The 13464-nt window shown below is 48.8% G+C and overlaps 1 protein-coding gene across 17 annotated transcripts in view; it reads left to right on the top strand.

Annotated features, from left to right (window-relative positions):
- NPHP4 (nephrocystin 4) overlaps positions 1-13464 on the top strand; it is a 138001-nt gene that overhangs the window by 45686 nt on the left and 78851 nt on the right. For all 17 annotated transcript variants that reach the window (XM_037743541.1, XM_037743547.1, XM_037743540.1 and 14 more), the window contains 2 exons: positions 2998-3179; positions 4015-4141. In XM_037743541.1, coding sequence (XP_037599469.1) covers positions 2998-3179; positions 4015-4141 — 309 coding nt within the window. The remainder of the gene's footprint in view (positions 1-2997; positions 3180-4014; positions 4142-13464) is intronic.

Below are 13464 nucleotides of genomic sequence, written 5' to 3'. Positions count from 1 at the left end.
CCCGTGGGCAGAGGGAGGCCCTGTGCCCGGCACCCACAGAGCCCTGTGGATCTCGTCTTGGCTGCACCTTCCACCCTGCCCATTCCCCCGGACTTTTGTGCTAATCACGTCTTGGCTTTTTGTTCTGGTTTTACCGCCTGCAGATGCATCTCTAAACAATATAGGCTTGCCTGCTTTTGACCTGTCTTTAAATGAAGTCATACTTTTTTCTTCTGTTTTGTTTTTGCTTCATTCGCTCAAGACTGTGCTCCCGTGAGTCTGTAGTGGGTGTGGCTCCATTTGCTCACTTTCTTTGCTGCATGGTCGTCTGTGTGAGGACACTAGGATTCATGGATCCATTCTACTGTTGATGGACTTTTGGGCTGTTTGCAGGTTGTGGCTGAGCATTCTTGCATGTGTATCCTGACTCTTAGTAGAATCTTGCGCAGGAGGTAAAAGGGACTTTCTTGGAAAACCCTCATGGGCCTGTGATGAGCTAGCTGGTCCGCTGGGGACTGCCGGTCTAGGATGACCTTGGTTGGCGTGGCTCCCTGTGGCCTCTCCTCCTGTGGCAGTCAGTCTGGGCTTGCTCTCGTGCAGACAGGTGTTTAAGAGAGAAGTTGGAAGTGTGCAGACATTTTCAAGCCTCTGTTTGGATTAAATTTGTTACTCTCCCATTGGCCAAAGCAGGTCACTGGCCGAGTCCAGAGTCGGAGAGGTGGGGGCTCCAGGTTACAGGGCAAAGGGAGTGGCTTTAAAGAGCCCTTTCCCGGAGCTGTGAATGAGTCAACTGCCGTGAGGGTTTGGTGGAATTCCCAGGGTTTTACCACCTCGGCCGTAGCTCCTGGGGTGGAGGCAGAGTTGGGCATGGCGCCTGCACTCCCCACTTTGAGCTTCAAGGATTGGGACCTGTCTTGGCTCAGGTCCTGAAGGCCATTGTGTTCAGTTAGCCACCATCCTTGATTGGTGGCGTTTTCTGCTCCTTAGGTTTTGGGGGAAGGAAATTCTCTGAGGAAGTGTCCCTGTCATGTTCACTTGTTGCAGAGAACATATTTTTCATTCAGTTGTCAAAGAGGTCTTTTAAAAACATAAATTCATCTCTTCTTGGCCTTTTGGCTAAGATCAAGTGTAAAAACATAAATTCAGCCATTTTTCTTCTGTGTTTAAAACATGCTGCTGACTTCCGATTGCCCTTGGACTGAGCCCTAGGCTCCTGGCCCTCCAAGATGTGTGCGGCTGGGTCTTTGCTGCTTTCTCCGCCTCACTGTGTGCTGCTTCCTGGGCCTGTTTGCAGTCCTGGGCTCCGGCATGCCTCCGCCCGCGGCCTCGGACTCATGCTTGTCCTTGCGTGGGTCCTGGAACACGTAGCTGACTTTCCTGAACTTTCTTCCTGCAAATCTCTGTGTGCTTCCCCTCAGGCTTCGGGTCTGGACGGGGTCCCCTGACTGTCCTGCAGGGGCCCTGTTCCTGCCCTTGCCACCGTGTCTCCAGCTGTCACCCTGCATTCCTCCTGGGCGCTCAGCCGTTCCTGGGAACAGCTGGCCACCTTCTCTGCTACTGTCTGTCTCCTGTGGGGAGCGTTTGCATCGCCAGGAGAGGGACCTTGTTTTGTTTACCATGACACGTGACGGGCATACATGGGGGTTGGCACATAGTAGGGCTGTAATATTGAGTTGTGAGAATGAATGGTTCAGATGCCCATCCTAGTAGTCTGTGAAGTTAGCAAGTTATTCATTGCGTGCGAGAGAGAGAGAGAGAGAGAGAGAGAGAGAGAGAGAGAGACAATGAGCTGGACTTGTTTGCTTCCTACCCATTCTTGAAAATGCAGTTCCACATAATTTGGGCTTACATAAGCACAAAGCAGAGAATAGGATTGCAGTAGCGACATCCATTTCCTTGGTGTAGTTCCTGCTGTTTTCTTGTTCAGGGTGGATTGTGTGAGGGTAGAGATGATTTAGCAGTATCATTGTTCAATTTTATATATTCTCATAAAAGTCACTTTATTACGTATTTTTGCTCTCTTTGTATTTTTGTTCCAATCCAACTGGCAGATACTCAGTTATCTGCATAGTTTTATTTTCATTATCTGAAGACTAATAGGCTGCATGTAGGCCTGTTCAGCTTGTTTAATTGACAGTAAAGAAAACTTGAAAATTCAGGGATTATTTTGCAAAGATCACATAATTTAATACACACTAAGAGCCAGGGGAATGTCCTTGTTCATTTGTTAGGGTGCCTGTACATTTTTTGTTTAGATGAAATACGTTAATATCAAGTGACACTGTGGGGCAGATTCTGTTTGTATTGGTTTATGATGTAGTGCCTAAGCACAGTTCCCCCTGTATGCTAAGTCTCAGGTCTCTGGGTAGACAGAGTGGAAACGTGATAAGCTCTGCCCCTGAGCATCTCTCCAGCATTGTCCAGGGAAGTGGGTTCTGGGGAAGTGGGCTCTGGGAAAGTGGGATCCGGGGAAGTGGGCTCTGGGGAAGTGGGCTCTGGGAAAGTGGGCTCCGGGAAAGTGGGCTCCGGGAAAGTGGGCCCCAGGGAAGTGGGCCAGGGAAGTGGGCTCCGGGGAAGTGGGCTCCGGGGAAGTGGGCTCCGGGGAAGTGGGCTCCGGGAAAGTGGGCTCCGGGGAAGTGGGCTGTGGGACCTTGGAGGAGTCTTGAAGGAGCCAAATATGAGTTTGCTGCATTTTGAGATGGTCATCTTAAACTTGGAAAGCTAGTGTTGGGGTTTGGGGATCCCAAGGCATCTGAGGGTATGCATTGCACTGAGAGGATCATGCTGTGTTGGAAATGCCAGAAACTACCTGGGCCATGCCCCAGGGCCAGTGGCTAGGGATTGGGTGCTGTATCTGTCATTTGCTTGGACTCATCTTGACTAAGCATCATCTGATGGGCAGTTACCTGCAACTTCTGTTCCGGTTTCTTCTCTCTGCTCACCTCTCCCAGGGGTTCTGGCGAGCTCCCTCTTCCCGTCTGTGCCAGGGCTCATTCCTTCTGCCTGTGCCTCTTCCAGGGATGTGGCCTGCTGGACGGTGGTGCCCTGGAGATCCTGGAGCGGCGCCTGCGTGTGGGTGTGCACAACGGTCTGGGCTTCGTGCAGAGGCCACAGGTGGTTGTGCTGGTACCTGAGATGGACGTGGCCTTGACGCGCTCAGCCAGCTTCAGCAGGAAAGTGGTCTCCTCTTCCAAGACCAGGTATTGCCTCCCAAGTCCCCAGGGCTGGGTGGGGGCATACAAGGGATCAGGATGAAATGAGGTCGTTTGTGCATGTCAAGTGTGGACTCACCCACGTGCGAGTTCTTCCTTGTTCTCTTTCTGTCATCTTGCCAAGTTGTACCCATTAGGAACAAACCTTGGAATTGGAAGTTTGGAAAAAGCCTCCCCACACTTTGTTTTCCATTTGTGCTCTGACAGTTTTGGAGTTAGCATTATGGAAGCTTCCAGCTGTGGCTGCTGAGGGTCTGTGGAGACCTTGCATGCTGCCTTCTAGACATGCTCTATGATTAGTTTCGCATAGGACAGAGAACAAGGGGGCAGCAAGACCTGCTGCTCTGTTTAATCTGGTGCTTCCCAAATCAGGTGTCACAGACATCACTGCAGGGCGACATGCCTTTCCTCTCTCATGGTGCCAGGCAGAGGCCAGCTGTCCTCTGCTGTGGGCCAGCCTTGAAGAAGGAGCCTCCATCTTCTGTGGCATTTCCTGATAACTTGGCTGTATTAGGCCTGCAGGCAAGCTTTGGTGATTTGGAAAAGACTTGAGCAATGAGAGGCCGAGGAGGGAGGATTACTTGAGCTCAGGAGTTTGAGACCAGCCAGCCATGGCAGCATAGTGAGAGCCCCATCTCTTAAAAAAAAAAAAAAAGAGCATTGGTTTGGGGAATTTCCACACCACTTGGAAGAGCACGAGGTGTTGCATGGTGGATGTGTCCCCGAGGGTGTCCTCTTGGCCCTTGGTGGCAGTGTCAACGTGGACGTGGGAAAGATGGGAGCTGGAGTTCTAATGGGCCCCCGGTTTGTGTTTCTGACCCAGCTCTGGAAGCCAAGCTCTGGTTTTGAGAAGCCGCCTCCGCCTCCCGGAGATGGTCAGCCACCCCGCGTTTGCGGTCGTCTTCCAGCTGGAATACGTGTTCAGCAGCCCTGCAGGAGTGGACGGCAATGTAAGAGCAGCCCGTTTGCGCTCAGGTTCCTCTGGCGATGAGCTCTGTGAGCTGAGGATAGATGTAGATGCTCTTTCCATTAAAAACAGGCGTGATTGTTATAAATACTAAGTACAAATCACTTCACTGACATTTACCAGCCTGTTGTAAGGAATGTTACAATGGATACAGACGAAATGGAGAGGGCAAAGAATGTGGGAAGGGGTTGGAGCTCCTGTGCCCTCCTGGGCACCGCCCTTTGGGCACTTCTGTGGGTTTGGCTGTCCAGAAGCTCTCTGAAGCCAGTCCTTTTGGGTTTTTATGGAAACTTCATTATGTAGACGTGATTGATTAAACATTGACCATTGATGATAAACGTGACCTTCAGTCCCTCTTCTCCCCCTGCCTTATTCTTTCTGTGAGCAGCCCTATTCTGAAGCCACCTGGGGGCTACCCACCACGGTCATCTCATTAGCACACAAAAGATAGCACTTTGGAAATTCCAAGGATTTCAGGAGTTGTATACCAGGAAACTGGATGAAGATCAAATATATATTTCACAAATCATATACATTCTGCTGGCTGGGAGTAATTAATACGTCAGTAAGTTTCATGTATCATAATAGCATTAATTCCTGATTATCGAATTGGTAATTATTTTGAAAAATGAGGCCATTTTAATGTATTTCTACTTAAGCGTGGTAAAGCTTGAATTTGCACAAGTTAGAGATGGTTTCTCATAGGGAACTTTATATATACCTATATAATACTAAGAGTAAGATTTTATAGGTTCAGTTGAAAGAAATAAAATATGTGGACATCATTTACGTCATTAATGTAGATTCTTTGAAAAACCCAAATCCTGCTACTCTTAAGATTTAGTTTTCTGTTTGAAAAAGCCAATCCTGTATTCTGCCTTATCCAGGGGCGTGTGTTCCAAGACCCCAGTGGGTGCCTGAAATCTCTGTAGCACTGAACCCTACACAGTACGTACTAGGTATTTTCCTGCATATACGTACCTGTGATATAGTTCATAAATTAGGTACAGTAAGAGATCAGACAACAATAACGTAATAAAATAGAACAGTTATCATAATATACAGTAACGAAATTGAATGTATCTGTCTCTTTCTCTGCCTCTCAACTGCAATGAGTGGGTAGTGCCTACTGTGCAGATACGTGGGATGGAGGTGTGACTCACGTTCTGGGTGGGACAGTGCCAGATCTAATCACACTGCTCAGAGTGGTGCACAGTTTAGGACTTACAGGTTGTTTTCTTCTGGAGTTTTCTATTTAATATTTTCAGACCAAGGTTGACTGAGGGTCACTGAAACTGCAGATTGGGGCACTTCTGAATCATTTTAACAAGTAAGTTAGAAGCCAAAAAATGGCTGACAGGACCTCTTCCATGGCGATCTGCCCTGATCTGGCCTGCCATCGTCACTGGGCAGCTCTGTCAGGAACAGCCTGAGAAGGAGCATGAGATGCTGAGGACGGTCTTGGGCTGTGCCTCAGGCCAGAGGGCAGGGTGTCGGGGTGTCGCTGCCATCGGATATCTCTGATCTCTTGGGCAGCGGCGAGCTGACTGGCCATTGTCCACACCTCTAGTACCTGCAATTCCGAGTCCTAATTAGGTACAGACATCCAGAGGTGCCAAGTGTTCTGTGGCCTGTTGCAGTCACAGTCATTTAATGAAACTGCTGTTCCAGTTCTGCTTTACTTTACCTACGAACAGAACTTTCAGCTAAAATGCCGCGCTGTTTGTGCATACCCTTGGGTGGGAGGGGCTCTCTAGGGTGGGTGTGGCTCATGGAGAGGGATGGGACTGCCAGGGCTGGGGAGTGAGCCGAGGAAAAAGGGCCTCAGGGTGCCCTGGCAGCACCCGATGCTTGATGTGTGGTGCCCAGGGGCTGTGGGGGGAGTTGGGGAGGAGCAGGCGGCCTGGCGTCTCACTTGCAGTGTCTTCTAGAGAACGTTGATTGTAATTTACTTGTGATTATGGCGTTTGTATGCCGAAACCAAGATGTCTTAAGTGACACTTTATTTCTTTTTAACCCTCATCTGAAACTCCTGACAGCGGGTAGTTTCGATGGTGGCCACTTCATGGGCGTCTGGAGCGCGGGTGCTGGTGAGGCTGTGGAACCACTCATTGTCTCTTTTTTTTTTGAGTCCTTCTTGCTCTGTCATCCCTTAGTGGTGTGATCTTGGCTCACTGCAATGTCTGCCTCCCGAGTTCAATCTGTTCTCGTGCCTCAGTCTCCTGAGTAGCTGGGATTACAGGCACACACCACCATGCCCGGCTAATTTTGTGTTTTTAGTAGAGATGGGGTTTCCCCATGTTGGTCAGGCAGGTCTCAAACTTCTGCCATCAAATGATCTGCCCTCCTCAGCCTCCCCAAGTGCTGGGCTTACAGGCGTGAGCTGCCATGCCTGGCTGTCATCGGTGCTTTCTGATGTTGGTAGATTGTAACTCGGAATATTGGACTCCACTTTACTGTCATCATTGCACTTTGCTGGGTGAATTCTGGAATGGAAACGTTGCAGTGTATGAAATGGCCTTCTACACAGCTTGCTCGCTCTGTGGAACCACTGGAAGCGGGTTCATCATCCAGCGGGTGAAACTGGAATTGAGCGGGACATAGGAGGAGAAAAGCACAATGGCGGGGCCATCTGCATGGCGGTGGCGGTGGTAGAGGAGCCCAGGGCGGGCCTGGCGGGGCCCTCCCACCTCAGCCACCCTGTCCTCGGCAGCGTCTCCCAGAGCACCCTGCTTCTGCTGGGCGGGGATTTTTCAGTGTGGTCATGCCTTCCGCTGTGGCGTCCTCCTGCTTGTCTTTGGTGAGGACCCTGCGTCTTGGAAGCTGCATGCGCAGCTGAGAGCAGGCAGGCTGGTGCGATGAGCCCCATGGAGCTTCCCCGGCTGCCAGCTCCCTGGACGATCTGCTTCTGTACCCTCTCCCACAGGCTGTTTTGAATTATTCTGAAACAAATTCCAGGCATAATTTTATTTCATCTGTAAACATTTTGGCATGTACATTTCTTTTTGTAAAAAAACTTTATTATAGAAAATTTCAAAGCTAAAGGTGGAGAAGCATGTGGTGCGGTCCCCGCACCCACCCCCAGCCCCGGTTTACCGCTCGTGTCTCATCTCTTTCTCCCGTCCCATTCCACCTGGGTTATTGAAGGTAACCTAGATGTAATAATCCTAGACGTTGTATCCTTTCATCTACAAATGGCTCGCCATGCTCTCAAAAAGACAGAGCTTTGGAGTGTCACTGACCACCATCATCACACCTAACCCTGAATACATTCTCAGTGTCATCACACATCCGATCGGCCCGGGTGTACATGTTTTAAGTATTTTACTTAAGCAGAAATGGACAAAGCCTGGCAGTGTACTTTCCTCTGGAAAATGATGTGGGACAGATGTCTTCCTGTGTAAGCTGGGCAGCCTGTCTGTTCCCTGGCAGTGGCTTCCTCATGTCACCCCTGACTCAAGGATCTGTTCTCCCTGTGGCCTTGCTGCATTCCGCACACATTCCTGTTGCCGGGAGAGCCAGAGCGCACCAGGCTGTTGGCAGTTGCTTCACGTGACCTCGTGCATCAGATCAGAAGGTAAAAGCCACGGGGTCCTGGGGCCCTTTCTGGAAGGATTCACCTGTAAATGGTATGCACAGATGAGAAGGAGGCCACCTGGGCTGATGAGAACGTGGGACAAATGCCGTGTTCAGGTCACATGCAGGCACCAGAGTCTGCGTGCATTCTTTTAGCCCTTATTATTTGGTAGTCATTGGAAACCAACTAGGAACAAAAATTTTGTGAAGACACACTCATTGATTTTAATCTGTTACATTTTTGCATTTTTTTATTCAAAGCATCTAAAACCTTTTCACTGTAATTTATGTTTGGGTTTGCTGTGAAGAAGCTAAAGAAACTACCAAAGAAGTGGTCCCTCCTGTCCAGACCACTTTCTCCCCAGGATCCTGGGGCAGCGTGACGTCATTTGACTGCCACAGTGCTGCGTCTTCTCAAATGCTGTGTGCATGCCAGTGTGGGCTCTGGACACGTTTGCTGACTGAATGAGTGATGGTGCAAACTCCCTCTAACGTGAGCATGAAATACAGCACGGCCAGACCTGCAAAAAGCACCAGCCTAGAGTCTCGGCTGCGTTTTGTGTCTGAAGAAGCGGGCATCCTCTTGGGGCCTCGGGTGAATACAGTCCTTTCCTGCGGGTCACATGACAATAACCCTCTCCCCAAATCTCTAAGGGCTGAAGATCTGACTGATTTATTGTTTATGTATTAACTCATATCCTTTGAAATAAATGTGTTTAACAGAAATTGGAGTGCTGCTCGAGGTGCCCAGGACCCCACAGTGGCTTTTGAATTTTCTGTACTTAGAGCATGGTTCATTCTGAAAATTATATCCATTTAAATTTGCTAAAACTTGGAAATGTAGATATCTTGAGGGTTTTCTTGAGATCTTTCAAAATAATACTGACTCTATCCCCTGGAGCAGAGCGTGTGTCCCAGCAGAGTCCCCACGCTCGATGCCATGCAGAACGTGGCCGTGTCTGTGTCCACTGAAGCCTGTGGCTTTCCTGTCAAAGGTGCCCCAGAGCCGGCCACGCTGAGCTGTCTGTGTAGGTGAACATGAACAGTATACACTTGAGGTTGCTAAAGAGTGGAGACCATTGTGCTGGGTCTTCCTCTGTTTTGTCCTGAATGTGGGGCTGCTTTTACCGGTTTAAGAAAGGTACTGACTCACTTTATAGAAATTGTTTTTGATTTGTCTGAATTTTTATTTTTTTACTGCAGTGAAATTCACAAAGCATGAAACAATGTTTGAGTATAATTTAGTGTTATTTTTTTTTTTAAATGGAGTCCTTGTTGCATTTCATTTTTTAATTTTTTATTATTACTATTTTTTAAATGAAATCCTTGTTGAACTTGGTGGTGTCCTGATGAGTTTTGAAGTAAGGCTTTCTTTGTCTCCATCACCGCCTTGGTTTAGCTTAGTTCTGCTGGGCGCCAAGTCTTGGAAGCCGCAGGTCTTCGTCTCACCTTGGTTTTGGCCCTGCGGTGGCAGCACGTCGCTGGGTGCTTCTCACAGTGACAGCTGCTCCCTGCTCAGTCTCTGCTGTGGTGCGGGGCTGCGGCTCATTACTCCTGTTGGAACTGTCTTCAGGAGGCCCAGGCCTGGACGAAGCCTTGGGAGACGACCGTCCTATCTCACTTGTTTGCAGTTCTTTCTGCACCACTGACTCTGCAAGTCTTGGGTTAAACGTGGAGCTGCTCCCCCTCTTTTGTTTAGTGATGAGGTTTGTGGGCAGTGGCCTGCCCGGGTCAACATACCTCTGCAATGTGTTCTGTTCTGCGGATGCTCGGAGGTTTTCACTTTGGGAACCTGAAGGTTTCTTGCCTTTAGTTGATTCCGGGACCTCACACGGCTTCAGGGAGTGACCTGCAGGGATCACCCTGTTCCGTGTTGAATCTAGCCATGCTCTGTGGCTGCGGGCATGACTCACAGGGCTGTGCACCCAGCAGAACCCATCCTCCTACAGACATCTGGAAGTGCCGCCTTCCTGCCCAGCCCACGTGCTTCGTGGGTGAGCGTCTCCTGCCATGCAGTCAGAAACAGCTGAGGACCCCACATCTGGAAGCGAGTTGGGGAGTGATTTTAGGAGCAGGTCACAAAGAACCCTGTGTTAGGGTTCCCTGGAGGGACAGAACGAATAGGATAGATTTATGCATTTATAGGAGGGTTGGCTAAGTATTAACTTGCACCATCACAAGGTCTCACTAAGTAAGCTGTCTGCAGGTTGGGCAGCAAGGAGAGCCAGTCTGCTTGTCAAAACTGAAGAACCTGGAGTCCGATGGTCGCATGAAGGAAGCATCCAGCACGGGCAAAGGTGTAGGCTAGGAAGCTAGGCCAGTTTCGCCTTTTCATGTTTTTCTGACTGCTTTATGTTCGCTGGCAGCTGATTAGATGGTGCCCACTAGATTAAGGGTGGGTCTGCCTTTCCCAGCCCCCCCGATTCAACTGTTCATCTCCTTTGGTAGCACCCTCACAGACACACCCAGGATCAACACTTCTGCATCCTTCAGTCCAATCAAGACACTCGGTATTAACCACCACAAACCCATCCTCTGCTGAGTGGCCCGCTTCATGCGTGTGTGCACAGCTGGGAGGATGGGTTAGTTGAGACTCTTTCATTACTGGAAACCGAAGCCTGGCTGACTCCAGCAGAAGCAGTGACAGGGATCAGTTGGGTCTCATGCCTGGTAAGGGGCAGAGGGGTTTGGTGTCAGGGTGTCAGGCACTTCAGGGGCCCAGCTTTTTTTTTTTTTTTTTTTTTTCAAGTGGAATTTGCATATGTGACCTTCATAGGGCTCAGCATACATTCTGTGAGTTCTGGTTCCTGTGTGCGCCTGTGTGGCCACCGCTGCCATCAAGATACAGAACTCCTCAGCATTTTGGGAAGGCGCCTGTCCCTTTCAGCAAAGGCTGGCTTGGTTTCTCCCAGCACTTTATTCGCTTCCTGTGCCCTCTGTAACAAATCGCCACAAACTTGGTGGCTCAAAGCAACAGAAATGTATTCTCTCAAGTTCTGGGGGCCGGAAGTCACGTCACCGGGCTGAGTGCGAGTTGTCGGCAGAGGTGTGCTTCCTGCGGAGGCTCCAGGGAGAATCTGTTCCTTGCCTCTTTCAGCCGTGGCCACGTCGCTCGCCTGCAAGGTCAACGTCTTGGAATCTCTGGGCTCCGGCTCTGTGTCATCCTGTCCTCTGTGTGTCTGTCCCAGATCTCCCTCTGCCTCTCATGATTGTGAGGACACTTGTGATGGCACTGAGGGCCCGCCCACCTGTCTGGGTCAGTGTTCTCTTCTCAAGATTCAACTTCGTTGCACCCAGAAAGACCATCTTTCCTTACAGAGTACAATTTCCAGGGTCCAGGGATGAGGACATGATGTCTTGGGGGGCATCGTTCAGCCTGCTGCAGCCACGGCACAGTTCCCCTGCTCTTGGGCTTCCCTGGAGCAAAGAACACAGAGCGGGCCCCAGGGCCACCTCCCATCAGCACAGCAGCTGGGGCTCATCCGTGCGGCTCATCTGTTTCTCTTGCTGAGTTTTCTGTGGTGTGAATTTGCTTCCTCGTTCTCCAGGGCTAGACTACCTCAGTTGATGAATAAAGCAGCTTGGGACATTGTTGGGCAAATCTTTTTATGAACGTTTTTTCACTTCTCTTTGGTGAACACATGGCGCAGAGGCACTAGGTCGCAGGGCGGTTAAATGGCATCATTCTAAGATGTGCCGGTCTTTCCAGGCAGGCGGGCCAGCACCACCAGAGGGTTACAGTGGAGCTGCATCCTCACCCGCCTCTGGTTTTGTCCTTTATTTTAGACGTGCTGATGGGTGCGAAGTGACTTCCGTGGCTTCAGTCTGCATTTCCTCCATGACTGTTGTGTTTAGTACTTGCCCATGAGTTTGCTGGCCCTTCATAATCTTCCTTGGTGAAGTGGCCTTTCCCTTGGCTTGCCCATTTTCATATTGGGTCATTTGTCTTTTTATTATCGAGAAGGAGTTTTAAAAAAAATATATTTTGGATACAAATACTGTGCCGCATTTTCGTATTGTGTATTTTTTCATAATTTGTGGCTTGCTTCATCTTATTAGCATTGTAAAAAAGTGGCTTAGTAGGACTTTATTTCTTTTAAAACTTTATACTTGGAAATAATTTCATACTTATGGACAAGATGTAGAAAGACAAGGAGCGCTGGGTCACTCTTGATCCAGGTTCACTGGTGGCCACCGTGGGCCCCGCTGCTTTATGTGCACCTGCTCTCATGCTCCCTTCCTCCCTCTGTGTGTGCACATGTGTAGATGCACACATTTTTCTGAACCATTTGTGAGTAAATTGCAGATATCACAGTCTTGACCCTTAATGAGGCTTCAGTGAGTGTTTCTCAAGATGAAGGATATTCTTCCATAACCACACTACAGTTGTCAACTGCAGTTCATTTAACACTGAATCAGTACTTTAACCTCCCGCCCGTGTTCCAGGTCTGTTGAACTGATCCATGCCTGTCCTCGAAGGCCTTTTCCTCCAGTACAGTATCCAGTTCAGGATCATGTCTCGTGTCTGGTTTCTGTGTGTCTTTAGCCTCCTTAAGTCTGGAACAGTTCCTCAGCTTTTTTTTTTTTTTTTTTTTTTTTTTTTTTTTTTTTTTTTTTTTTTTTTTAGTCTCCCTTTTTAAAAAACATTTTAACACGAACGTCCCTTGGGTTCATCTGATGCTTCCTCATGGTCGGAGTCAGGTTGTGCCTTCCCGGGGCAGTATGTGGGAGCAAGGGGCTGTCCTTGCGGCCATCCCACATTCAGACGTGCATGCGTCCGTCCTGGGCGAGGTTGGTTGTGGTGCTCTTCGGTGATATCGCCACTGTAGAGTTACATTTTTTCTCCTTGCAGCTAATAAGCGATCTGTGGGGAGACTCTGAGACCACACAGTTATCTGCTCCTCATCTGAGTGCCCCCTTGGGTTGGCATTATTTATGCTTGGCAGTCATGCCCAGGCATCCTAAAGGGCTTTCTCACTTTACTGTGTGGATGTACCGAGGTTTGTTCCACCAGGTTCCTATGTTCGGGTATTTGAATCGTTTCCAAGACTTCTCAGGGATGGATGCCTCTGAGATGAACGGTCCTGCATGTGCACTTCCGTACTGTGGGAGCTGAATCTCCAGGGTGAGTTCCCAGCACTGGGCTTGCTGGGTCAAGGGTAAGTGTGTAGATTGTCTTGTCAGATACTGTCCCATTTCCCTCCAGAGGGGCTGGAGATCTTGTTCTGTTCCTGCTGGCAGTATATTAATTAGGATGCCTGCCCCCTACTGCCTCACCGTTGGTCTTTGTCATCCAGATTTTGAATTCTGTTCATCTGATGGGTGAGAAATGGAATCACAGGGTAGTTTTAACTTGTGTCTTTCTGATTATGAGTGGAGTAGAACATGTTTTCATACGTTATGAGTTGTCTACTTATTTTGCCCGTTTTTCTATAGAGTTTTTGCATTTTTCATCAAGTGTTAAAAGTTCTTTGTATATTAAGGGTATTTGCTCTTTATCTGTGATCAATAGTGCAGATATTTTCAACCCGTTTTGTCATTTGTCTTTTTGTTTTTTTTCTGGCTGTGTAAACATTAGATCTTTTAATGTAGCCAAACAGATCAGTTCTTTCTTTTATTGTATCTGGATTATTGAGTCAGAGGGAAAAAGCCTTTCTTCACTCCCCAGTTGTAAAGGAATTCACTCGTGTGTTCTTGTGCAGTGTTTCTCCTGTCTTTTTTTTTTTTTTT

The sequence above is a fragment of the Cebus imitator genome, unplaced genomic scaffold (genome assembly GCF_001604975.1).
Source record: "Cebus imitator isolate Cc_AM_T3 unplaced genomic scaffold, Cebus_imitator-1.0 Scaffold145, whole genome shotgun sequence".
Lineage (NCBI taxonomy): Eukaryota > Metazoa > Chordata > Mammalia > Primates > Cebidae > Cebus > Cebus imitator.
Note: the sequence above shows the minus strand (reverse complement) of the source record. Positions and strands in the feature narration are given on the sequence as shown.